This window comes from Nycticebus coucang, chromosome 1 (assembly GCF_027406575.1).
Source record: "Nycticebus coucang isolate mNycCou1 chromosome 1, mNycCou1.pri, whole genome shotgun sequence".
NCBI lineage: Eukaryota > Metazoa > Chordata > Mammalia > Primates > Lorisidae > Nycticebus > Nycticebus coucang.
The window spans coordinates 32,002,066-32,029,640 of NC_069780.1; the positions used below are offsets into that span (position 1 = coordinate 32,002,066).

Sequence of the window (27,575 nt, forward strand, 5' to 3'; positions counted from 1 at the left end):
TCAAGGAATGTTATTTTTTCTTTTCTTTCAATATAACGGAAACAAAAAATATATCAGGAAAATAAAAAATGAACATCAATGGCATATTTTATGAAAGACAAATACACAGTATTCAATCCATTGACATAAGGGCAAGATTTTTTATCATAAACAAAATAAGATTTTCAGGATATGTTCCTTACTTAAAATCCCACAAATAAAAATGTATCCATGAAAAACTAGAGATATTTTGAATACTAAAGTCCTTTATTCAACAACACAGAAATTTCACAAAAACAACTTTACTGGGCAAATTGAATGTGATTTTTAAAAGTTTTTTATACAGTTTTGTACATGCCCCATAAGTGATTTTCTTTAATAAATACACTGTTTTCCAAAACTGCTTTTTAAATAATTGCACAAGCATACATACACCTTACACAAATATCTATTAGAAAATTTAATAGATAACTGCACAGTTCAGAATAGGAGAACACCGTGAAAGGAGTACATTGTGTGGCCCAGGTTCTTGGAATATCTCTGACTGTTTTGCAATTGTAAAAATGTAATCCCTCCTAACATAGTAGCTGTCTTTTATTCACTAGGAATACAGATCTCAGTGTGAAATGCCAAGTTTAATAAAAACAAAATCTGAAACATTTAGCAGTTACATGAGAACCAACTGTTGGATATCACTGGGACTCTAACCATGATCAAAGACCCACTACAGCTTTTTGCTGAACATCTTTGACCCTGAATAGTATATTCATTTAACTGGTCTCCTTTTTTCATTATTTGATTACAGATACTATCAGCTTAAAGACTTTATATGCTTTAGCATTCATTGCACAACTTGCATGCCAGGGGTTCTGAATGAAAGTAAGGGAATATTCCTTTCTTTTAGTGATTGCTTCGTATTCATTCATAGCAAGCCCACCATCTCTTGCTCCCTATAAATGTATTCAGAATAAGAAATTTGAATGTTGGGAAGTAAGCAGGAGACATTTTTATATACTCTTACACTGGGAGATGACTATTAACATTTTCTCTCCTAAGAGTGGATAAATTTCTATTTTGTAGAACATGCCCCCACTTGTACACAGACAGGCAGAGCCCTTCGGAAAATCATTTGGTCTAAAGACATGGAAAGAGAGAGGTTTTGATATTCTTGTGATGTTAGGGTGCTGAGTATCAACTGAAAAGGACATTGGCTCATGGCACCATATACTGACGTCACAAGCATTTTCCTTGCTCTCCCCAAATTCTGGCAGGGTATGGCATCTCCTTGACCACATCTAGAAGAGACAAGACCCTGTGTATATGGACCTCTCTGACAAACCTTTTATTCAGCTTCTCTGATATATCATTTTTACATTGGACAGATAGTCTAGACAACCCATTGTATAGACAGTTCACACAATCCATATTTTGAACATTCTTGATACTGAATATGAAACATACAGTAAGGAATTTTTAAAAGCTACTTTTCATTGGTATTTTAGAATTATGGAAAATATAAACTTTCAAATCACTGCCTTAGGATTTCAATGATATGCTTTACAAGTTCTCAGTACATGGACATATGGAGAAAAACTAAAGGAAGGCCAGAAGAATAATATCTTCAACATCACCAACGAGAACTTTATATTCAACATACATTACATAAATAGAGTTTAATCAAAAACATTAAAAAGTGGGTGGTATAAAATAACGTCAATAAGAAAAACCTAAGAGAATGTCTTAAAAGCTACACTTTCCCATTTCAGTAATCAACCAATTTTCTTTCATTAAAAAAAATGAATTGACAGGCAAAACACCACATTTTACAATATACAGATTCATTCGTTCTTTTAAAAAAGCAAACAACAAAAACACATCAAGACATGTACTACTAGAATGTATTTTAGACTCCAGTACGTTGCTATGTGGTCTTTGTTACTGTATGTCTAAAATAGCCTGAATAGAAGTTTGCTTCACTTCTGTAACAATCATCATTTTCCAAAAAGCAAGGCAAGCTTACCTTTCAAGTGTGAAAGTAAGTTTTCATTTACTTGTAATTAATTAGCATACCGGTAAACAACCAAAAAATGTAAAATTAAAATGGAATAAGTAAGAACTCATATAGCTCTCATTGGTCCTATAGCAGAAACAGAAATTCTAACTAGAAACCCTCAAAGGAATATACAAGCAGGAAACTATCTCCATACAGCACACAGCACGTTTTAGCTTGTTATCACTTAAGTCTCATCTCTTAAGTATGGAAAGGTGTGATACATAATGAATTTATCTCAAAAAGGCTTTTTGACCATAACTGTAGGCCATATATTCACACACGAGGTGCGTTAAGTTACACGTTTTTCACATCAGCATTTGCACCACTCCATCCTTTCCCCAGTACTCTAATGATGACGTGCTGCTTCTGCTTTAAAATTTTTTTTTCTGTCATACCATTTCCCATTCAAACTATAACTAGATTTTCAGAAATATTCACCTGATAATCTTTCCAAACCTTTAAAACCCCTTTCACTGTTCCATCGCTCTCTCTCTCCTCAAATTATTTCTCTTCTCATGACCCATTCTGCTACCTTCTTCAGCAGGCTAATAGGCGCAGTGGTCTAAAACAATCGGCTGCTGGATAAGGAACAAAAAGTTGCAGTAACATATCCACTTTCATAGTCTGTGTGCTTTTGCTAAACTCTGTTCCATTCCTTAAACTGAAAATAGTTTTTATAATCTGGAAATAAAATAAAATAAAATGCAATAATATTTGTCCTAATGGGACAGCCTTTAGGAACCTGCCATGGGAAAACCATATCCTACGTGAAAAGGTAGCCCAGGTTTTGTGGAGCATTAGAACCTCCATGTGTATGCATGTGCGTGCTGGTGATGGTGGCGGGGGTATCTTATTTTATCTAATTCCACAGACTGTGGCCCTGCCTTCTCAATAATTGAAGGCATCAAGTGACAAGAACAGAACTGGCCAATGAGGGAGCATTCCATTGAAAAACTAGAGGAAGACTACTGGTCCAACTGGGAGGCTATGAAAAAGTAAGATTAAAAAGAGATAAAAACCATTTCGTTCTTATGCATGGGTTTAATTCTTCTAAACTGAAAATACATCCAGCCATGCCTTAAGGCAGAAGGCCTCAGGATATTCAAGTGTTAAAATAAAACTACCCAGTTAATATCACACATGGAATTAAAACTGTTGGATACTCTTTATTAAATTTTATTCTTTCTACCAGAAAAATAAGTAAAAAATAAACAAAGAAACATAAAAAATTTATACAGCTCACGTTGGGCTGGGGAAAAAAAAAGTCAGTCATGGATTTCACCCCCTAAGATAGGATACTTTATTCTGTAGCCTAGAAAACACTGTTTTTTTTTTTAATCATACAATAAATTTCGCATTTTCCAACTACTCTGAAGTACTCCGCCTTACAGTGCAACCCAAGACAAATCAACTACACTAAGTATTTGGGAGGTATACCCTTCTGTACAGCTCATTTGTAAGCAATGCAAGTGCATAACCACTACTCTAATATAGTGCTCAAAGATTAATTGAAACTTTCATAACATCTTCCCCTCTTACAACAATACAACTGAAGGTGATTGCTGGATGCATCATAATCTTTCAGTCTTGTAAAACTTGGCATCAAGTCTCAACGGAAAGATGCATGGCAAAATGGTGCCAGGGCCGTTGCTGCTTCTAGAAACAACTGGCAAAAAATATTTAAAGCTAAAATTTATTGCTCCAGATTTAACTTGCAGAACCATACTGTTGTGTACAAACTGTTAATCTCCATAGATGCTCAGACATGATTGTCTCCTTGTGTCTAAACACACAAAATACAAGCTGCTATCTGTACAGTTTACAGTACTGAAACACATATATTTGAAAATGAAGTATAGATATGTACTTTGCAAAGATACATGATTTTACAGTAGGGGTTTACCCAAACTTATTTTTTTACAGCCACTTTCAAAATAGACAACAACTTCACTAGTATAGCTAAATTACATCAAAGAAAGAATCAGGGTATTGAAAGTAAATAGACTGGCCGATTCCCCAAGATCCCACATTATTTTTATGTGTCTTTTTTCTTTTCCTCTTTTTTTTTTTTTTTTGAAGAAACCTTTATACATAAAATGAAAATAATTTCTGGGTATTTTCTTCAGTGGTGGACTAAGCAGTTTCTTAAAACAAGACATTAGTTTGCCCTTCATTTCCAAATGCCTTGAAAATAAGATATACTACTGCTTTAAAAGAACCATCGGAATGCTTCAGCGCTGGGAACAGGTGTTCTCTATAAAAAAAGAGCAAGAAAACAAGTTAAGCTTTCTTTCTATGCCAACATAAAATTAGACTTTTCTCCTTTACACTTGGTAATATTTTTAGTTACCAATATACCACATAATGACATATATTTCCACATTTAATAAAAAGAAATGCTCGATCTGAGAACATTACAAACATAAGAATAATGAATTTAATGCTAATATACTGAATATTGTGATTAAAACATAATGGTATAAAATATATAGGAAATGCAGCCTGAAACATTCATAGATTGCAATCAGAATAAAAGGAAGGTTAAAGCTCCTAACCAAATAGTATGAAGACCAGTCAGCACAGGTATCAAAATCTGGATCTGCCTCATGGATGCCTCTGTCCCCTCAGCGTCAGGAGCACAGACACTCAGATGGAACAGTCACATCATGAGAAAGGAAAGGATTCACTTCTGCTGCTGAACTTTCTATGTTGATTGTTTTTTATGATAGGTCTTCATTTATCTGTTTTTGTATTATTATTATTTTTTTTTTAGAGACAGAGTTTCACTTTATCACCCTCAGTAGAGTGCTGTGGTGTCACACAGCTCACAGCAACCTCCAACTCCTGGGCTTAGGTGATTCTCTTGCCTCAGCCTCCCGAGTAGCTGGGACTACAGGCGCCTGCCACAACACCTGGCTATTTTTTTGTTGCAATTTGGCCGGGGCAGGGTTTGAACCCTCCACCCTCTGTATATGGGAAGGGCATCCTACCCACTGAGCCACAGGTGCCGCCCTGTTTTTGTATTTCAAAGGACATAATCAGCTATGCACACAGCCTCCAATGTGAGTGAGACCCAGAAGCACTGTTTGTTGTAATTGCATGACTACAATTGACTTACCCTGCCTCCAAGCACACTAACAAAAGTGCAAGCAAAAAGTTAAACCGGAATGTAGCCACTGTTTTTATATACAAACATATGCAACATATGGGAAGCTGATGATGAGAGTTCAGGGAAGTCATTTCTTTTCTCTGGAGATTTTTTTATGACAGGATAACAACAAATATCACATCAATATTACCTCTATCATCGATCAATTACTAAATGTTAAACATCGTTCTATGAATAAGGAGAACTATACTGACAAAACCAATCACTATTTTAAAGTAAGTGAGTTTTTCTTTTCAACAAGTTAATGTATGTATATAGTGAATTGATCCCATCAATGATACTCAGTGGAGCTTAACTCCCCTTTTGTACCATAAAAGACTATAAGTGGTTTTCCAAAGGAGTTATAAGCTAGTACCAAAAGTATGAAGAATCTTTTCAACAAAAAGCTTGTAGGTTACTATATGGTATTTCGGGTAGGCAAGAGGTAGTTAAGCCTGAATTTTTATCTGTATATCAGCATTCCAGTAATTCATCATGTCATATTCTTCATTAGAATGCCTCATCCTATAGTCTGCATATATTCTAAAGATATACATACAAAATCACATGAATACACTGTGAAGGTACACAAGAAACAACACGCTAGGAATAAATTTTCCTATGAAGGCTAATGAAAGAGTGCTGATTTTATTGCTTAGACCAGTTCAACAAGTCCGTGTAGACACTACAGTAAGATGGCTGCTAAGGACTAAGCAAGTATATACATTGGTATGTCAAATGCACGCTGCCAATACACTTATATTGAGTAGGTATACAAAAATTCATGAACATGAATACATAATTATATACCTTGTAAATACATCTTAGGAGAATGTTAATAGCACTGGAATTTATTTTCAAAAATACATTAAAAATTCTACTGCAAGCATTCTAATTGAGATTAGCCTTTATTTGCTTCCTCAGACATGAGTTATCTGGTTGACATTGTCCCATTATAAAATGTCATCTAAAAAATGTATTAATTGATTAAGATGTCAATCAGAAATTCCAATGAATAAAATAACCATTTGGAAAGAAAACCTGCTTTTCACTATCTGCACTAAGAGAAATTTTTAAAAAAGACCTCATAACCAGTATAATAAATTTCAAAGTAACTGAATTAAAAGCAAATCATTGATATGCTATAATTTACCTAAGTTTGCATATATGTATATACAAAAAATGTAATTTGTGAAGTTTCTAAAAGTACAAATAAAATGTTCCATAGTCTGGGCGGCGCCTGTGGCTCAGTGGGTAGGGCGCCGGCCCCATATGCCGGGGGTGGCGGGTTCAAACCCAGCCCCGGCCAAACTGCAACAACAAAAAAATAGCCGGGCATTGTGGCGGGCGCCTGTAGTCCCAGCTGCTCGGGAGACTGAGGCAAGAGAATCGCGTAAGCCCAAGAGTTAGAGGTTGCTGTGAGCTGTGTGACGCCACGGCACTCTACCAAGGGCGGTACAGTGAGACTCTGTCTCTACAAAAAAAAAAAAAAGTTCCATAGTCTCATAAAAATAGTACTGATCTTATTAACATTTTATTTCTTATCCATGATGGCTTAATCAGTTTTCTGCTTTCCAGCTTACTATGCATAACTGAATCCCTATCTTTTGATTCCATTAGTGAAAAAAAAACCCTTTACTACTTTCTACCTTCAACCTTTTGAGTGATAAATGTATTAATGATATATCCTGATTCCATTTATTTAATCATTATTAAAGGAATGATATAAAGTAATAAGAAATATAACATACTCATTCTAATATTCATGCTTTATACACACACACACACATATGCACACACATAAGCAGTAAATGAAAACTTAAAAGTTTATACCAGATGCTAACTTGCTGGCTGATGCCAACTAAGAATAAATTTTATATAAGTATGCACACTTATATAAATGTAGTCATTTTTAACGAGGTAAGTTAGATCCAAGCATATCCATGCAATTATAGATCTATGGTTACAAATTCACATATGAAAAGTAAACATGTGCATATATATTCATATATATTCACATTTATGTGTATATGTATGACACAGAGATGCCAACTTACTCTCAGATGCCAACTGGAAACAAGATTATAAATATATACTTATGTAATCTTGTATCTTGATAAACATATATGTTTATGAAGATAAACAGCAAAAATATATGGAGTACATTTTTTTAATGAGATGACGTCCTTATGTCTTAGATAGACTTTTAAATCTCTTTTCCAACTTTCTGCTCTTCCTGTGCCCCTTTCAGCTACTCAATTTCATTTGCAACTTTTAGGAGAAGCAAGCTTACAAAATGCCAGCTAGGGTCAAAAGTCACTGTTGTGTGGAAAAAATTAATCACTTCTCTGTGCATGTTACCACTAAAAATCCATCAAACTAGGCAAACACGAGAAACGCTCAACACAGATTTTTCTACACTAACATGATCTGTCATAGAACAGCACCTGCTATTACAGTCTTATTTTGTGACATTACTATGCATTTTAATATGACAATGCATATATTGAGGCCAGTATGCATTCCCAGGTATAATAATGTAGACAACTGGTTCCAGGGGAAATGAGAATGCAAACTGGGAAGCCTCTTCTAAAAATTGCTTCATCTTTGTACTAAGATCTTTGAGGTCCAGGTGCCAAAAAATGATTAGTTGGAAAATCACATAAAATAAAATATGTGGAAAAAAGAAAGAAAGAAAACTACTGATACATTAATTAGAACATGTAATCGAGGCATCTACCAGAAATTTGGAGTAAGCTTTCTCTAACAGTTTTATTTCAGGGTTAAAAAGTGACCAAACTCTTTAGTGTCCTCCAGTGCACATGAAATAGTTACATGTCCAATCTTTCCCCCATCTTTATCAGGCTCACTGGAAATTTACTTCAGACCTGGGCTGGGCTCTTCTAGCTGAGCTGGGTAAAGGAACATTGTTTTGATAGGAAAATATGAGGTTAAAGTATAGATTTTTAATTCTGTCTGCACTAATTTGGGGATATATCTTTACTAACTGTCCACTAATGAGGGCATCTTTATAGGCGAACTTCTACAGTAAATGGTGCAGAAGCTCAGCATCCCAATATAGGGGATTAAATACCCCAACCAGCTACCTTCAGGTTATATAAATTCAAAATCCCAGCTGGGGAATCATACTCCTGATGAGATTACAGTGACTTTCTGAATCTCAGTGATGCTTGCAGGGGATCTTTATCCTGAGTGACAGGAAAGCCATATTCCCCTGGAAAAGAAGGGGGTGGGAAAGTAAAGAATAGAATTTAGTTGATCAGCGTGGTTTAAGGCAGCCTTCATTGCTCACGCAGGTGCAAACACTGGCAAACAGCAGCCTTGCTCCCAGGAGACCCGTGGAGGAACCTGCAGCCCCAGGTCTCTGTCTGGTACTGTTGAAATGCACTGAGTTGCAGAGAATTCATCCCTACACAAGCCAGATATGAAACGACCTTCAAGGTCACAAGAATGTCTTCTGTTTTCTCCCTGGGCAACTTTTAAAAGAAAAGGAATGTCCTCAAATAAAATAATGATATAATCCAAGTCCAAATGCATTTTAAATTTGCTATTTAAAAATACATGAAAAATTATTAATGTTTTTGGCAGATTTCTATTTCAGTTTGTTCTAAAATAATTAAAAATCCCCAAGGCTGCCAACTTAAGAATCTGAGTGTGTCTCTCTTTTTTTGGTACCGGTAAGCTGCCACATGGAAGTAGTTTCCTCAGGTGGAGGATAAATCTACATAGTATTGTTAGAAGTATATCAAGTCTAATAGAAATTCAGCTCATAAAAGCTAAAAATGGGGCATCTATAACTCTGCTGCATAGGAGGATATGCAGATTGGCCATTCATATCTATTAATAAATACAATATGTAAAATATAGCTGTATTCTCAACACCACACATAAAACTAATCTCTTTTAATAAAGGTAGACTTGAAGTCCCAAAGAGAAAATTAATAACTCTCGATGCTGAAATTTACCTCAGACTGCATACAATTTTAAATTGAGATAATGATTATGACATTAGAAACATCTATGACTAAAGTGAAATATATTTTTCCAATATTTATTTATATATTTCCCAATCCAAAAATTTCAGTGATTAACCTAGGCCTTCAGAATTCTAATGTGAAACAAGATGACTCTAATATAATGATTTCCAAATGGAAGTCAGTACTTAGAGGTACAAATAACGTCCTGTTTTCCCATTTATAATTAATTAAAGAAATGTAAGCCCTCAAATCATTTCCTGTTTGCCATATAATGATGTGAATATTTTTTGAAACAAAATTAATTTTAAGCTGTAGTTAGCCATTACAATCTCTTGTACACTCTTCTGAAATACTGTTTTAACTGTGAGGAATCCCACTATAAGTTTCTTAGACTCCTGGGCATCTGAGGCCTTGAAGTTGGAAACCCTCACTGTGTTTGAGTCTATCTTTACACACTAGAGTTTGAAGACCTTAACGAACCATGGAAATTTTACAACATAAAATGAATAAATAAGACAAAAGATATTAGGCCCCATTGTTTGCCTTTAGCTATTCAGTTATGTTTTTTCCAGTTTCATATGAAACTTTCAAAATTGGTGTGTTTTTTTTTTTGTAAAAACAAAAGCAAAAAGTTTCCTGATTTATAAAAAAGTACATTTTTCTAATGTGATTTACTAAGCACATTGAAACAGTTGTGATATATAGGTTCCCAATTTTCTTATTGACAACATCTCAAGACCTACTTGTAGAAATTGGAAATTGTATTATTATACATTACCGTGGATAAGAACACCCACACACTAACACAAATTAATACACGTTAATACAAATCTTTGAATAATTAATAATTATGGTACAAAATGATACCTAGCAGAGGTGAGCACCTCCCCCAAAGATTATTTTTTCCATGATTAAGTTTTAACAGAGTGATTTTTCTATATTCTATTTATAAACAATATATTCACAAAATCATGCTTCATAATAGTCTAATAATATAATTATTAGTAAGCCCTGGTATTTCACAGGCTAGTTAGTATGAGAGAACTATTAATTTATGACAAATGATAATCACACAGTCCAAGATTTAATTATTAAATCAAAAACAACTTTATATTAATACCTCAATTTTAAAATATTAGGATTAGTATCACTATACACTGTTTTCACTTTTTTTTTTTTTTTTTTTTTGCAGTTTTTGGCCAGGGCTGGATATGAACCCGCCACCTCTGGTATATGGGGCCAGTGGCCTACTCCTTTGAGCCACAGGCGCTGCCCTGTTTTCACTTTATAAATTACACCTCAATACTTTCTTTTTTTTTTTTTTTTTTACATTTTTGTAATTTATCCATCTGAAATTTATTTTGTGTAAAGGTGCTACAGATAGAACACATTTTTTAAAAAGATGACGCAGTTTCCAAATGCCATATAGGACTCCACCTTTCCCCACAATTTGTAATGCCATTTTATTATACTATATTACATTGATACTAAATTCTAGTACATACTTATTCTGGTAATATCATATTTATAGTTATTCTGGGCTTCTCATAGTGTTTTACTGATCTCTCTGTTTAATTATGTACAGGTAAAGATTCTTTTAATTATCATAGCTTTAGAATACATTTTGAATACCTGATTTCTTATTCTGCCCTATCATAAATCTATCTGTATGTAATACAGATAGATTTTTTTTTCATAATTCCAATTCATTTAACATGTAACTATATAAGTCTATGGTAGAATCACACCTTATTTAGGCTATAGATATAAGCTACAAAAATATCCATTGGTAGTACCATTAACTGATATTAGACCAAGGGAGACAGCACCAAATAAGTAACTAGCTCATTTTTATGACACAATTTTGGAGGGCCATAACTAGAACTGTAAAGAACCGTCCATGTTTTTGGTTTCCAAATTGACATCTGTGGCCAAGATATCTCTGATTAATGGCACAGAACTTGAGATGGTCTTTCATTAATATTGATTCTCTGATAACTGCTGCTCTTGTTACTTCTCTGCCTTGGGAATGAGGTTTCTTCCCCTGCCTGCCCCTGCGACACTCACCATCACCACCATCATCCTCATAATCACCACTATGACAGAACGATTTTAGACTGGGCGTGTAACTTTAGCAGCAAACTTACCCAATATTTGTAAATGGAAAAACTTGTTCATATATTATGTTGTAAAGGTAGTAAGTCAAGTCCTAATGCTGGTAGAGACAGTCAGGAAAACAACTGTCCAAACAATGGGAATGGATTGGGAAGGAAAGTAACAGACTAACCCCATGATTGACACTGGCCCAGAAATGACCAAAAAAGGCGCTCACTTTTGGTCCTAGTATCTAATGTAACTACTTTATTCGGGCAAATTTCTTGATTGCTCTGTATAATTATATCTTAATTTATTTACTTCAAACCACATCAGTCTAACAAATAAGTAAATTTATTGTGGTATAAATGGTATTTTACTTTTTAAAATGTTCTTGAACATACAAAAACAGACTGTAGTATGGTGATACCATGGTGAGCAGAGAAAGGAAAATCCTTCAAGGACTCACAGCTTAAAGAAGTGTAATTTTGTATCATATTTTTTAGCCTTACATGTAAGTGGGAGTCAGAAAGGAAATTAAAAATAATTGAGACTAAAAAGCAAAAGTTAGGTTAATAAAATCAATCTTTTTTTTTTTTTTTTTTTTTTTTTTTGGCCGGGGCTAGGTTTGAACCCGCCACCTTCGGCATATGGGACCAGTGCTCTACCCCTTTGAGCCACAGGCACCGCCCAATAAAATCAATCTTATACTGTCATCTTACACTGTCAATGACTGAAATATTTTCCCTGTATACTACAGTCATATGCGCTTATATTTTATTTGCATGTGTAAGCATATATAAATATATGTAGTTATAGAACATGAATATGTGTATATATGAAAACGTGTGTGCATAAAAGTTCAATAAATCAATCTCCTCTCAAAGTCATGCTAGTAATTCCTGTTGAGTGTAACAATACCTCTAAGTGATATCATTGGTAATTAGCTATTACAAAAAAAAAGGACTCATTCTTACTGACCGGATTGTTGGACAATTTTAAACATTTGGTTAACTATATTAATTTCATCACTTTTTCACTGAAAAGGAGAAGAAATATTCACATAAAATGTGAGATCACTTAAAAATATATTAAGAGGTGCTATTTAATCTAAATCTATTAAAGCTACAATTTGGACTGTCTCTAATGCATATTTGAAATACAACAGCCACACCTAACATCTGTAAGAAATTCAAATTACGATGGTTCTGTTTGATTACTGTACATCTGAGAATGTGAAAAGTATTTATTTTTTAATATCCTGTAAAAGTGAAAATCAGGCTTAGGCTAAGTCGTGTAGCATTTTGGATGCAGTCATTGCTATCACACCAAATGCTCAAATTCATAATCACTTTGATTGTGACATTCTGGTCTTCCTCCTTAAATTTTTTTTACATAATAAAATTGAAATGTATACCATCAATCATTTTTATTTAATCTTTGTCAAATTATTACGTTTTTAGCTGTTTAGAAATATATTTTGATTCCTCTGTGGTCATTGAACAGACATGTACTATGAGGCATTCTCCCTAACATGACCCCAGCATCTTGTATGCGAGACAATATCCTCGAGTATTAAGATTCTCATTTCTGCTGAGGAAGTTGTCACCAACTACCTGTTTTTCTGTAAGTATCACACGCTCCTTCTTTGTGCAAACAGTCACATTTACATAGTTAAGTAAATAGTAAAGTACGTTAGTAAGCCTAACTTTTCAGTCATAGAGTTTTTTTTTTTTTGCAGTTTCTGGCCAGGGCTGGGCTTGAACTCGCCACCACCTCTGGCATATGGGGCCAGCGCCCTACTCCTTTGAGCCACAGGTGCCACCCAGTCATAGAGCTATTAAAATGCAGTTATTAATAGTCTTTTCATTGTAATTCTTCCAGAAACTCTTCTATATGTACAATTCTGTATTTTTCAGGAAATTCTCCTTCTAAGCACTTAAAAAGGACATTGATATTTTGAACAACTGTTGCTTGTGGACGCTGGATGTCCTCCATATTCCTAACACCAGCATTAAATGTGAACATTAGTCTTCCCACATGGCCTTCCTATGCTAATTGTAGACTTAAGAATTACTCTTAAAGAGAATATTTGTTTTTCTACTATGGTAAATGAAAAGAAAAAGCACTGAGTGGCTTTAGTGGGTTTAAACTTAGAACCTGAGACATCATTCCATACATCTGAGACATCGTCCCTTTTGAGACAACTATTACTAGTCGTTTCTCATTTAAAACCCTCAAGACAACCCAGAGCATTACAATCTCTTCTGCTAATGTGCTCCTTTCTGATTTCCCTTAAATCTGTAACAATCTTGTAGTCTGCCTCCTTTTCCTTCTTCCCTCTTCCTTCCTTTACTTTTTTCCCCTTCCAATATAGGCATTTCTCTTATTCAGGTAAAAACCACGGTTTCCAGTTCTCAGTGAAATATGCCTTGAAATAAAACAGAAAACATAATACTACACCATAGTACCACATGAGCTAGCGAGGTAGAGACCAGATCAGTCTGCAGTACATATGGAGATGTGGAAAACTAAATCAAGGGTGAATCAGGAATCTTTTTAGTAAGTGTGAGATTGCTTCCATAATTTTCTAAAAGTTCTATATCACTATCTTAAATGTGTCCATATTTTGGACAGAGAATTAAAAATAAGAACAGGGAACTAACTACCGTGATGAAGGACCTGGAGTTAGAGAATATTGGATATTAAAATAGGCCAATTAGGAGTCCAGAAAAGTTTGGGTTCCTTAAGCCCAGAAGCATGTGTTTATATGTCCATGTGGGTGGAAAAATGGTATCCCATGTGTGTCTCTTCTGCATTTAAATTTATATTTTAGAAAGCATTTTTGAGAAAGTAAAGTGTCAAACTATGGGGAAAACTATGTTGAAAGTGCTGTTGAAAGTGCTGTTTCTTGCTCAACAACTTAAGAGGAAAAAGAAAAAGAAAAAAAAACAACTAATACCACCTCATGGATAATTGATGTTGTGAAAAGTATGCATACATATATGTATTTATGTAGCCAGAGAACTTATTAAAAGTCTTAGAAGATAACAGTCCCTTCCTAGCTAAAATTTGTTAAATTGAATTAAATTTATCAAGGGTCTATTATGTGCTTAATAATGCCATGCATTTAGAAATACACAACATAGGCACAGATTTCCCTAGAAGTAAAGACACACTATTTTTAGAAACACATTTACATTTTACTCTTTTGTCAACAATGTTCAAATATAATTTCTTTCCTCACTATAGACATGTTCAATAGTGATGTTGCTGTTGCTAAACTAGTGTTTTCCAGACTTGACTGCAACCAGTAGTTATAAGTACATTCTATATTTCAGCCCAGGATGTGCATTCTCTTAATATTCTATTCCAATTGATAGTAAATTGAACTCTACATACAGCAGCCTTACAGAGAAGATCCAAAATATTTCTTTTGAGATGGGAAGGAGCCAGTGTCCTCTACTTTGTTTTTCATGGACCATCCATCTACAAACAACTGATCATTTTATCTTTTTTTCTTAATCAGGACACCATTAAAATCATCGTTTACCTCATTTAATCTACAAAAAAGAATATATAACCAATAGAGAAGTCATTCCATAGCATATTTTCCTACCACTGATTCACCATCATTAATTTTCACCACTTCTACCTAATTACATTTGTATGATCTTCTATTCTTTTAAAAACATATTTAATGACATTTTACTTTGTAACATTTTGGAGAAAATGTATCTTATCTGAAATCTATAGGATTCACTAAAATACACAGCACTGTCCGTGACTCTTCTTGTTCTCTAAGCATATTTCCCTCCCTCTTTGTCGTCCTATGTCATCTCTAGCCTTTTCACAACATCAATTATCCATGAGGTGGTATTAGTTGTTTTTTTTTCTTTTTCTTTTTCCTCTTAAGTTGTTGAGCAAGAAACAGCACTTTCAACAGCACTTTCAACATAGTTTTCCCCATAGTTTGACACTTTACTTTCTCAAAAATGCTTTCTAAAATATAAATTTAAATGCAGAAGAGACACACATGGGATACCATTTTTCCATCCATCTTGGAATTCTCTTTTAGTTACTCTTTGGAATTATTCTACCAAATGTTTCAAAGGCATAAGTAAAAATAATAACATCGGCTATAACACAATCTGTTTTTCCTTATCTCTAATTCATCTGCCACCCCACTCCACTCAAGCCTCCGCTCTGACTCTCAAACAAAAAGTATTGAGTCAAGTCATAAAAAATGATCTTTCCCTTATTTACTTTCCATTGTCTGCAAAACTTTTACAACCGCTGAAGCAAAGCAGACATCCATATCCCACCTTGTCAAAGTTCCTTCTAGAAACTGCATTGCCTCTTGGCTTGAACATTCCTTTTACTTTTGTTTTTAATCTTTCTTGGTTAGTATTACAAATCTTCTAGGGCCTATTACTATTCCTATTACTGCTTAATTACAATTTATAAATACCCTCTTTTATTAAAAAGAAAAAAACTCTTGCATAGTCACTTCACTTTTATCTGAAAATGAAAATCTATGTGTTTTATTTCCTACCAATATTAAAATATATATTTTTCCAGTTTTCCAAGTTTGCTTAATATTTTTAACTTCCAACATTTGTTACGTATATTTCCAACTAGAATTCCTTTCTTTCTTACAGTGATACTCTTGGAATTACTAATTTACATTTAGAATAACTCCGTGTCTGTCCAAAGAATGAAAATAGGAACCAAATGAAGGTCCTGGATTAGTAACACGAAACACACACACACACACACACACACACACACACACACTTACTTCTATTAAGAGACACAAAAATTACTAGGGATGGTGTGCCTATAGTAGGAAAAGAGAAAGAGCACCAAGCTATCAAAATTGGCTTTACTACATTGACTGACTTCACTGGAAAATTTGCTCAGTTTTTTAGAACACTTGACAAGGCAGGTACAAGACTAAGGAAATCTGTCTATCTCCTTCCAAGTAAACTCAAGCCAGATCATTGCCAATCTGGAAGATTACACCTAGACTTTAATTTTTAAAAACTATAAGTAACCTGTTGGTGTGTTGAATTATTTATAAACGTAGTTGCTTTGGGTGGAGCCTGTGGCTCAAAGGGGTAGGGCACCGGACCCATATGCCAGAGACGGGTTCAAACCCACCCCTGGCCAAAAACTGCAAAAACAAAACAAAACATAACTGCCTTATTCTCCACTTTTACTGATGCCTTTAAAATAGGCCTGAGAAGTTGTACAGTAGCTTTTGTTTGCAAATATTAAACTACAGATAATATTTGTACTGTAGGTTATCATTACCTCCATCTTATTGATGAGGAAACAATAAGTAAGAATCAGAGAAGTTATGCCAATGTACCTAACGCAGTTCAACTCTTTAGTCACTCGATACTAGTGGTTCTTTCCACAATGTCTTACCTAAGTATGCGGCCACATAGCCCAAATATAATTTTTAATTAAAAAGAAATGAAAATCCAGGAGACTAATATTGTATTTCCTGAATATAATTTATATATTATATCTGCCAAAGAAATATATCTCAAATATGAGTTATTTGAAAAGGTACTTACTTGCTTTGCCACTATTTATTTAGTAAGAAATATATGTGAAATAGATGGGTTAAATGTTAAGAAATAGAAAAACAGAAAAATGTTAGCAGGCTGATCTCACACCTAGCTATGGATTCTTATGCTTTTAAAATAAATTAAGAGAAAGCCCCAGAAGTTTCACAGAGGAAAAAATATTTCTCATAATGTTTTAGAGTAGAAGTTAACAAGCCTGCTGGGATCCTTTTAGCCCCTGCAGAGCTAAGTCTTCAACATTATTAAATGGCTGTCGCATCTGAAGTATGGTGCAACATAACTCAATAAACAACCGAAAACATACGATGCAGAATGGAGGGAGCCTCTTTGATTACCCGGCAGAACAGCTCAATTTCAGGACAGGTGTTTGCATGTGATGCAACAAGATGTGACTTAAGGATAAAATTATCCTTGTGCCCCTCCCCCACGATTTTAGAACTCCTGAAGAGTCTAATGCTAGATTTTAAAAAGTATGTTAAGATGAAGCACAAATCAAAGAACAAAATCATGAATGCATCAAATCCTCAAAATTTACACTGATCACAAAAAAAATACTTTCATGAAAGTAAGTTTTTTTTTGGCCGGGGCTGGGTTTGAACCCACCACCTCTGGCATGTGGGACTGGCGCCCTACTCCTTGAGCCACAGGCGCCGCCCAGAAAGTAAGTTTTTCCAGAATGTTTCCCAGAATGTTCAACTTCCCTAGTCAAGATCTTTTGATCTGTACAACACACAAAGATTCGACTTCACCATGTATTTTTGGTTCATTTTTGCTTTTTAAAAATTAATCTAGGAATATGAGGAAAACTAAAAAGCAATAGTCCTTTCTTCACTTTGTATATTTACATGAGACTTTAAGAAAATCTTGAATTTAACCTGTTACTTGAATTAGATATTTCAGTCTGACAAACGTAAGAGTTTACTTTTCATATTTTGCGTGATGTCAGAAAAAATAAATTTAGGAAATGGACCATATCCACTTTTTAAAAATTGATTGAAAAGTAGGACATTTTCCTAGTTTTTTCAAGGTGAAGTTAAAGTGAACTGATCTCTGGTGAACTGTATATTCAGATCTAATCTGATCAACTGAAGTTAAGCTACAAATTCTAACAGCACCAACCACTTTCAAGACTTTTAAAAAACACACACTTTCAACTTATTTTTAGGAGATACTCAAATAATTTAATGTTGAACTTTGTTAGCATAAAGATAACTCCAAGAATGTTTTCAGGGTCACTGCAACATTTATTTTCAGTCTGGAACCAGATAAAGGATGCCCCAACTAGAGCAAATATGGATAAAATGCTTATTCTTTTTGCACACCTTTAAATTTTTAGTTTTTATAGGCTATTTTATTAAATTTTTATTTATTCATCAATAGGTAAGTCTGACTACAAAAAATTACTCTTCATCCACAGTAACAGATGGCTCAGACTCAACAGAATATGCAAAAATACTTGAGTAATCAATTCATTAAAAACTTTCGATCAATAGTTTAAAAATCAACACTTTCCATTCTTAAAATATGCAAGTATTTTTATCTGACTAAATTGAAGTCTACTGTTTATTGTGATTCATTTGCTTTCTGACTAATTGTACTTTGTTGAATTTCAAATAAATAATCTTATAGTATAATTTATGAGCAAATTTTAATTGCCTTATTTTACTATGCCTAAGTGCCAGCTAAAAGATTACATAGAATTTACATGATGTTTGCATGGGTAAAGGTATTGTTTTCATTTAGGAATTATTAAAAATAGTAATCTTTCAAACATACATTTTAATTGACAGATAAAATTATATGCATTTATTGTGCATAGCATTATTAACTGTTTTAAAGTATAAGGAACAAACTTTAACTTCCTTGCATTAAATCTAGTGACAGAAAATGAATGTCCTTGGACTAGTATTACATTTGATGCCTAATCTGTTTTATGGCTTTAGTCAAAACTAAACTTCTCTGAGCTTTTTTCTTGTCATGTATAAAATTCAAAATCTTACATTCTTCCTATGTTAAAATTCTAATGCTAACATGCTGTTACTTTTTTAAATTTTATTGAAAAATTTCCTCTTTCTTTTATTACAAGCAATTATATATCTACATTTTTGGATCAAAACTTTATATTTTTTCTACTGACATGTTTTTTAATTATTGAAACTGAAAATGAAAACCCAGTTCTAAATTATGACATACAATGACAAACTGGTGGATGTTTCCACTTAAGGCATGAAACATTTACATTTTCTGGATAGCTGTTTTTAAAATCCCCAAATTTCAAAACTTCCAATTTCAAAAACTTATAGTATTTTCAATTATTGAATTATTTCATTGCTTAGCTATGCCCCTGTTTGAGTGACACCCCTATTTTATGTCTGGTCTGCAAATGAAATTCCTCAGGAGGCAGGTGCCATCTTCCCCCAGAAATTACAGACAATTTATTTTGTAGAGAATTTGGCAACTGCTATTTATATGGTTGGGGCTCTTAGAATTTACCAACATACATAATATGTCTCTCCTCCCCTAAAACATCTTCTAAAGCAAGTAACCAATTTTGGGAAAGTATCTGGATGTTTTCCACCAAATCTTTTAGAAGCTCAACCTAACTTGCGGGAAAATTATGATTGGTCTGTACAATCAGCAGACAAGTATTTAAGAGTGAGATGCAGGAGAAGAGAGAAATGGAATTGTTCCAGTTTCACTACAACCTTCCTTCTCCAATCTCTCTTCCAGCTTACCCAAAGGATAGTGGTGGTGTGTAACTTGCAGCAAAAAGAGCCAAGAGTGGGGGGAGGGGAATCTCCTGAGGCACCACTTACTAATGTAATTCCATAAATCAACTAATGGGAGAGAAACCAGATCTGTGTGGTCTCTAATGCTGTCCCACAGAGATCAATCATGTCACCTGAACAATGTTCAGGGACTAAGAGGCTGGTGTTGCCCGTGGGACAATTTTATCCCTTGAGCCATATCAGATTGAGATATTTTTAAAAGTTACATTTTAGCATCAGAAATGTAATTGTTGTGAATGAAAAAACCTGAAGGATTACTTTTGCAAGAGATAAAATATTATGATGTATCTTATTATCATAAGGCTCTCCTATACTATAATTAGGAACTTAATATTGATCATTTAGCATACAAGTTTTTAAAACAGGTTTTGTCACACAAGGGGCATATAGCATTGTTAATAACTGCTTTGAACAATTAGTGGCATACGCAAATATACAGTGCAAAATGTAATAGAAAAACTCAAAGTTATATGTGCATTACCACACTGATTGTTATCAAGTGGTGATTTTACATTTTTCTAGGGCATTAAGATGCTCTGAAAGTAAAACTAAGCAGAACAATGTAAAAATAGCTAAAGGAGTTTTAAAGGAATGCTAAAGAGAAGGCTTTAAAAAATTGTGGGCAAGAATCCCAACACATCCTTGTGAGTCGGCCTTAATTTCAGTTTACTCACCCTGAAAAAATCTGATTATGCTTCCAGTCTTTGGGATGAGAACAAGTCAAAGGGAAGAGGGGCACAGTCAGTTTAAAGTAATAAATAAGACTGTGTGTTGTGATTACAATCCAGATGTTCATTGATGCTCATCATTTAAAGCCAACAAACGCTAGCTACAAAGTTTACACCTGAAATGCACAGGTAATATCCATAATGAATCACCAAATTACTATCCTCAGCCAGGAATCCATCCAGTCTCTAAAACATTTCCTTAGATAATTATGGACCAAATTAGGAGGGAAGCCAGGTCAGCAGGAGGACTTTTCACCTCCATACAATCCCCAGGGCCAGCCTTGGTTCAGTCATGTAAACCCTGTCACTCTGACATGCACCCAGCTGGTTTCCTACAACCACACCATGTGGCTACACGTGGGTTTAAGGCAGTCATGCTGCCATTGCTTTCTTTAAGGACCTAGATGGAATCTTTTGACAATTTAAAAAACTTTTTAACTTTCTTTCAGGCAAACAGTGTTCCATTAATCATCTTAGCCTTGAATCACAATCCCTGCTCTATAAGAAGGGGCCTGCAGTTAGGCAAACATCTTTAGAGTTCTACAAAGGGAGAAATTTTCTTCTCCTTTTCACACCTTTTCTTCTGAAGATCAACAGAACTTTGTGCATGAAAATTTTTAAAAAGAAGAAAAGATGATTTTTATGGGATTTTCAATCAAGATAACTGAAGAATGTGAACATCACAAGTTTATGGGAAAATTATCAAAAGAAAAAAACAGGAAATTTATGGAATTTGTTTAGACTGATGCAGCATAGAAACTTGTGCAGAAAACCTATTGGTACCACATCAAGTTCCTCCAGACGGGTTATTTCCTAAATAAATCAGAATTATTCAATGGTCCTATCCACTATATACCCTGGTTTGAGGTAGTGCCAGAGGTCTAGCTAAAGATCAGTTTTAATACCTGGACAAAATCAATAATTCTAGATTCTAGATTTCCTAATTCTATAGGAAAAATGATAGCATGTCCTTATCAATTGGGTATTAATATAAAATTTCAATATGAACTGAATTTTAATTTCCACTGGTCCTTAAATCCTAGGGAGGTTATCAGAAATTAATACAGAAAATAGAATCCAGAAGTTAATACCACCGAAACCACATGGATTTACACTATAGTTGCTATTATCTTTGCTTGAAGACAGTTGCCAAAGGAAATGTAATAAATCACCCTGCAGTAAAGTTAAACTTTCAACAAAGAGATGACTTCTCTTATAAAGAAAAATAAATGCAATATTTTGATGGAGCTGATCATAATCAAGAATGACATCAATATAATTCTGATATTTTTGGAATCCCAAAGTACTGTTTTGACTTACACACATTTTTTTAAAAGTTTAAAAAAATCTCTATCATCTTTGTGCTTAAAACTATAACAAGGCTCTTCATCCCTTTCTCTTTACCCCTTAGAAGACCACTCGCCAGTTCTTCACAGAGAAATCTCCTCTAAGCCATGTCACAATTTTAAAAAAGATGTCCAAGTACCCTTCTGATGATAAACTTGCAAGAGCCACTCTGACCCTGCAATCCAGCAAATATAATGTTCCAAAATGCTAAATCCTCCACCTACAGTTACATGTATATATGAACATCTAACATCTACTCTGTAAATTTTATCAAGGAACTATGATTATTTGTCTAGATGCCACCAAAACCATTTACCTGTGATTTTTCACCTTTTCCCCTTTGTCTTTTGATCAGGACCCCACATGAAATTTTCATCAAACACATCAATCTTTGAACTTAATATCATTAAAAGCCTAACTTAACAATTACTTCAGCGACCATCTGTACAGTGTCAGTTTTAAGAACATATAGGTAAAATAAACTGTCACTGACTATATTGGGTATCAACCCAAACTGCACTTGGAGAACAGAACAATTCTGCAGCCATGAAATGGTCACTTATCAAATGCAGAGCCCAGGGGAAATGCTTTTCCTTTCTTTCTTTGGGGGTGGGGTGCGGAGTAAATGATAACCGAATTTCAGAAATCATTCATTTATGAAACTATATAAAATTATCTTTAAACAAAACACCACCTCCTGCCTTGAAATTAACTAATTGTATTCCTGTATTCTAAGTCCCACCTTAAGAACTGCAGGGAGAGACCAGCTTTTTATCCTATTTCCACTTTCACAAAAAATATCAGATTATATAGAAAATACAACGGGAAACAGAAGCATTGTTATAGTGAAGAGAAAAACTATTCTAGAAAGGGTTAGAAAATCTTCTCTCGAATCCAGGTTATTTCAGCTTCAGTGATTACTGTTGTGTGTGTTTTTTGTTTTTTTAATGAGAACATAGGCTTGTGTGCCACAAACTGTGTCTTCACTATAATAATCAGGCACTAATCAGTCTTTCTTAGCCAATAAATGTCTATAGGATGTGATGTGTCCAAACATCTGGGCATACATGCCCCCTCTTTTTTAATAATGACGATTGGGCATTTTAAACTAAAGGAAAATATTGAGCATACTGAATGTGAAACTTCTGATTCTTCAAACCAATTACACTATTTTCTCCCCAGAGATAAAAAGGAGGGGCGCCCTCCCTACCAGGAGGGCGGGGCCAAGTGAAGTGCAGCTGGGGCGGGCGGTGGAGAGGCCGTGCCCTCCGCAAACCACCTACAACTCTATCCTACAATCTGAATGGAGCTTCAGAGAAGGGGGCCTGCGTCTTGAAGCCAGACAGGAATCCCTGAAAGGGAGAGGGAGTGAGGAGGGAAGGGGGAAGACTGGGAAACAAGAAATCATCTCCTCTGACCTCTAGCGAAGTGCCAGGTTTTTTCTTTAGCTCTTCACATTTTCTAAATTTGCAGATCTGGTGTCCCGTTTTGCGGTTCCTGCAACTGCTGCAGACGCCACAGTTGATGAGCCTCTTGCAGGGCACGCAGACCCCACACCTTTTCCTCTTCTTCTTGGCCGGGTTGGCTCCGCCAGCTCCCCCCGAGGAGGACGAGGAGGAGGAGGAATGATTCTGCGGGCAGTCTGCCAGATTGGCAATTTGAAACGCACTGTCTGTGACGGCTGCTGAGGCTGCTGCGGGGGAGTGAAGGGCTGTCATGACGATGACCCCTGGAGGTAATGAGATGCCCCCTAAAGCCGGGATAGCGGAAAAAGTCCCCACGCGCTCGGGGAGATTCATTATCTCTGCTTCAGCAGCGCCGCATTTGAGCTTGTTCATGCATTCCCCCGCCAAAGGTCTGCAGTGTTCAGGGGATAAGGTGGAGAGGAAATTAGTATTTGCCATTTGCAACGACGGCTCTGGCGGGCAGCCAGCTTTCCCCAACCTCTGGGAGTCGTTTCGGTGGTGCATGCTGGTCCTGCTGCCGCCGCCGCCGCCGCCACCGCCACCGCCGGCGGGGAGGATCGCCGTGGAGGAGGCGGAGGAGGAGGCGGCGGCGGAGGAGGATTTCCTGCCGCCCCCGCCCCCGCCCCCGCCGCCTCCGCCCCCGCCGCCGCCCCCGCCCCCGCCGCTGCCCCAGAGCATGGCGGTGGCGGCGGCGGCGGTGGCCGCGTTGTCGCAGTTCCAGGGGGACATGCCGATGCGCGCGGCGGCCGCGGCGGCGGCGGCGCTGCTGGGGAAGATGGGGGTGGTGATGCGCGCGATCTTGGCCGCCTGCGGGAAGGCGCCCCCGTTGGTCTTGTAGAAGGAGGTGGCGAAGGAGCGGTAGCGCTCCATCTCCGAGTTGTAATCCACAAGGCTGTTGAGGGCCCCCTCGGGCAGGTGGCTTTCCTTGGGCAAGCCCGGGGCCTCCGGGCTCGGCCCGGGCTCCACGCAGACATTGGTGTTCATGGTGCAGGGGGGGAAGAAGGGGTGCAGGGTGGAAGTGGGGACCGCCTGGTCCGACACCTGGGTGGAAAAGGGGGAAAGGTGGGGGGGAGGGAAGGGGGTGATGGTGGTGTTGGGGTGGGGGCCGAGGCGGGAGGGAAAAGCGGGTCCGGGTGGGGAGAGCAAGATGAGGGCTGCTTTATTCCTCTCTGGGGCGCATTTCCACAGACGGTGAATTCCCAGGCAGAGTCTTCCTTTGCATTATCCTCCAACTGTTACAACTAAAATAAAGAAAGTCATTCCAACGAGCTGCACGAGGAAAAAGATTAAAAATAAATAAACAGCCTCCCTCACTACCCCACCGCAGACACCGAAAGCTCACACATTCTTCAGTCAGGCCGTTTGCATAACAATCATCAAGACGTGACCCCCCTCCATCTCCCCCCAGTGTTCCCAACTCCAGCTCCCTCCCTCCCCACAGCAAACCACAGCTCCTCCCCCCTATTCTTATACCCTCCTGAGAAAATGTATTAATAGCCAGGATACCCAGGGAAAGAGGGAAGACAGGGGTGACAAATGCCGAAGGAAAAGGGCAATTGGAGTGCTAAAGACATGCAAATCACGGGTGGGAGGGCGATACTACCTATAAGCAGAGGGCATTTAAACATTATGAAATGTGTGAACAAGTGCTGCCTGGGCATGCAAATGCTGAAAAGTAGAAAACAGCAATGGCCCTATGAGGAAAATGAACAGGAAATTAGCAAATGAAGTACCAAGAAAGTCTACAATACATCCGAGTATAAACTGTAAGCAAACACAATACAACTGAGAGCTAAGAAACTGCCCACATACAATCTGAACCAAAGAGGCAGGGAAAAAAGAACTACCAGCTGCCACAGTGTCCTTCTGTGTCTGCGGTCATTAGTTTGAATCCCAGCACAGCTGGCTCTGTTAGGGTCTTAATTCAATGGACCAAGGACAGGTCTCAATTGTACAAGCCATTTGGTGGTGGGGTTTGGGGGTGGGGGTAATAAGAAGATGGTGTTCTACTTGTTTAAAAGAAAGTAAGAAAATAATGATAGACTAGATTTAAAAAATTAAATTACAATCAATGTCACAGGTTTTATGACAAGTGCTTGCAGCTTCTGTAAGAATATTTCCAGTCATTTCTAATGGAGATTGTTATCTTTTCCCAAGAAAGAGGAAAGCATAGGACTTTAAAATAAGGATTTCACACAATCACAGATTTTTAGATTGAGTAAAAAAAATGAGGATATCTCTTAAGGCGTTGTTCATCTGCAGAAATAACCATTAAACATGATTTTCTTTTGCTCTTTTTAAGAGAAAAGTTTAATGGTAACTGGGTATTTGCATTCATGTCTTTGCTTACAGGCCATTATTATGCTTTAGAAAGAGGTGTTTTAGTTGTTCATTAAAGAGGGAGAAGTACATCACAGCCTTTTAAGAAGTAAAGCAAAGACGTAAAGTGTATATTCACCTAAAAAACCAGTTTCTTTGTTTCCAGATATTTTGCTAGAATATCTTTTTGTGACATTTTTGGAAGTCCACAGATTGGTCTAGAATGTGGAGTTCAGGAAATTCTACATGGGGGCCCAGTAGTCTCAGTCTCAAATATTCAGAGTTCAAAATGGTTATCAATTATAGTAATTACGCTTATAATTAGATTAATGAACCATTGGTGCCCCAACTCCAAGTGCAAAAACTTCAAGACCTACTGATGAGGTACACTAAAAAGAGGGGTTTATGTAAACAAATCACTATTTGGCAAAGTAAATCAAGATAAGGAACCTCACCCCAGGCTGGATTAGAAGCTAGCAGGCATCTTTCAATCACAGCAAGTCCCTAATCACTCAGGAACCACCTCTGTGGTTTTACATTAGGGAAAACTGCTCCCTTCTGAGGTCTGATGGCTATACAAAGGGTGCCCCCCAAATGCTCCTGGCTAAATATTCCTGATGCTTGGAAGAGGGTAGGGGAAGACCCAGCAAGAATATGCTTATTGCTTCAGTTTCTGAGAATCACATTGTAACTGCAAGACCATAATAACTGCTACTCAGTAAAAACTAGTTATGCCAACCATGCATTAAGGATCATCACACTGAGTGGAGGGAAACATTTCAACATTGTAGTCTTTTGACCTTGTTCCAAATAAAGAAATAATTTAATGTCCCTCTTCCCCAGTCTTAGAGTAGTGTTTCCAAACAGAAGCTTTCCTGATTGCCATCGCCTCCCCACTTCCTACCTCAAGGTTTAATGCCACCAGAAACTGTAGAAAATGATTATGCCCAGTATCCAGGTCATTATTGTTTAATCAGTGCATCCCTGGAGCATGAAAAAGGTACCTACACCACAGCTATTGTTTGGATTTTATTTAAAAACAAAATAAAACACACACAAATAACTATAGTTCTATGCCAAAGCCAAATTAAAGAGCCACACTTCATGATCCTTCCTGTTTTGCCTTTACACAATGTGACTGTACATGCCTAATATTGTATGTCTGATCTACCAGAGACATAGAGATCAAAGGTCATATTTAACATTCAGGAGGAGGGGCGGGTGCAGATTAATTAATAAATTAATACAGCGACGCTTTTTATTGCTGGAGTCCAACATTAATATCTACTTTCACAATCCCAACGGACAGCAAACATTTAAGAGGAGAAAAAAGCCAGAGAAAGAGAAAGAACAATCACTTACCAGTCTCTTTTTATTTGGGGAGCCTTAGAATTTGCAGACGCTGCCAGTCTGCCTTTAATTAGTTGCACATCACCCCCTAACACAAAGAAACACAAATCCAGATGTGTCTTGGCAGCTCCCAATTACAACTTTAATACTTGTAAACAAACTGTTGGGGAGGGGGGATAAATAAATATACGGATCAAAAAAAAATACCTGTAAATGGCTTTTTTTTTCTTGTTGCAGAGAGGAGGAGGAGGAGATGGTGTTAGTGGTGGGGGTGGAAGGAGGAGGAGGTGGGGGGAGAGGAAAGAGCCGAGTGTGAGTGTATGTGTGAGAGCGGGGGGCTGTTGTCGGTGGTCTCTCCTCTCCCAGCGCGTTGCTCTCCGTCCGTCTCCAGTCGCTGTGTGCGAGGGAGGGAGGGAGCCGGGGAGTCTCTCTCTCTCTCTCTCTCTCCCCCCCCACCCTCCCCCTGCGCTCTCTGTTTGTGTGTGTGCGTGTGTGCGGTTGCTGGGGGAGGGGAGCCTGAGAGAAAGGCGAGGGAGGAGGTATGGAGGCTGGGGGCGGGGGCGCGGGGTGGGGGTGATTGGCGCCGAGGTGAGGAGGACGCAGGGACGTGGACACCTACTGATGATTGGCTGCAAATTACACGGGGAACAAGAGGCGCACGCGGGCCGGCGCTCCTTTTCACAAATCCTCTCCTCGCCGGAGGAGCC

At 36.9% G+C, this 27,575-nt stretch overlaps 1 protein-coding gene across 1 annotated transcript; it reads right to left on the reverse strand.

Moving 5' to 3' along the window:
• Nucleotides 1-227: 227 nt before the first annotated feature.
• CXXC4 (CXXC finger protein 4) lies at nucleotides 228-27,270 on the reverse strand. Its single transcript, XM_053559915.1, has 4 exons — nucleotides 27,076-27,270; nucleotides 26,881-26,956; nucleotides 23,152-24,468; nucleotides 228-4,286 (listed from the first exon to the last, which is right to left on the reverse strand). The coding sequence occupies exons 3-4, from the start codon at nucleotides 24,181-24,183 to the stop codon at nucleotides 4,242-4,244; spliced, it is 1,077 nt and encodes a 358-aa protein (XP_053415890.1). The 5' UTR covers nucleotides 24,184-24,468; nucleotides 26,881-26,956; nucleotides 27,076-27,270; the 3' UTR covers nucleotides 228-4,241.
• Nucleotides 27,271-27,575: the final 305 nt, after the last annotated feature.

What these genes read in the sequence shown, in the direction of transcription:
- CXXC4 (XM_053559915.1), bottom strand. Translation starts at nt 24,183, where the DNA reads ATGAACACCAATGTCTGCGTGGAGCCCGGGCCGAGCCCGGAGGCCCCG. An exon ending in AACCTGGCACTTCGCTAGAG is followed by an intron (nt 4,287 to 23,151) that starts GTCAGAGGAGAT and finishes CTTTTTTTATAG; the next exon opens with AGAACACCTGTTCCCAGCGC.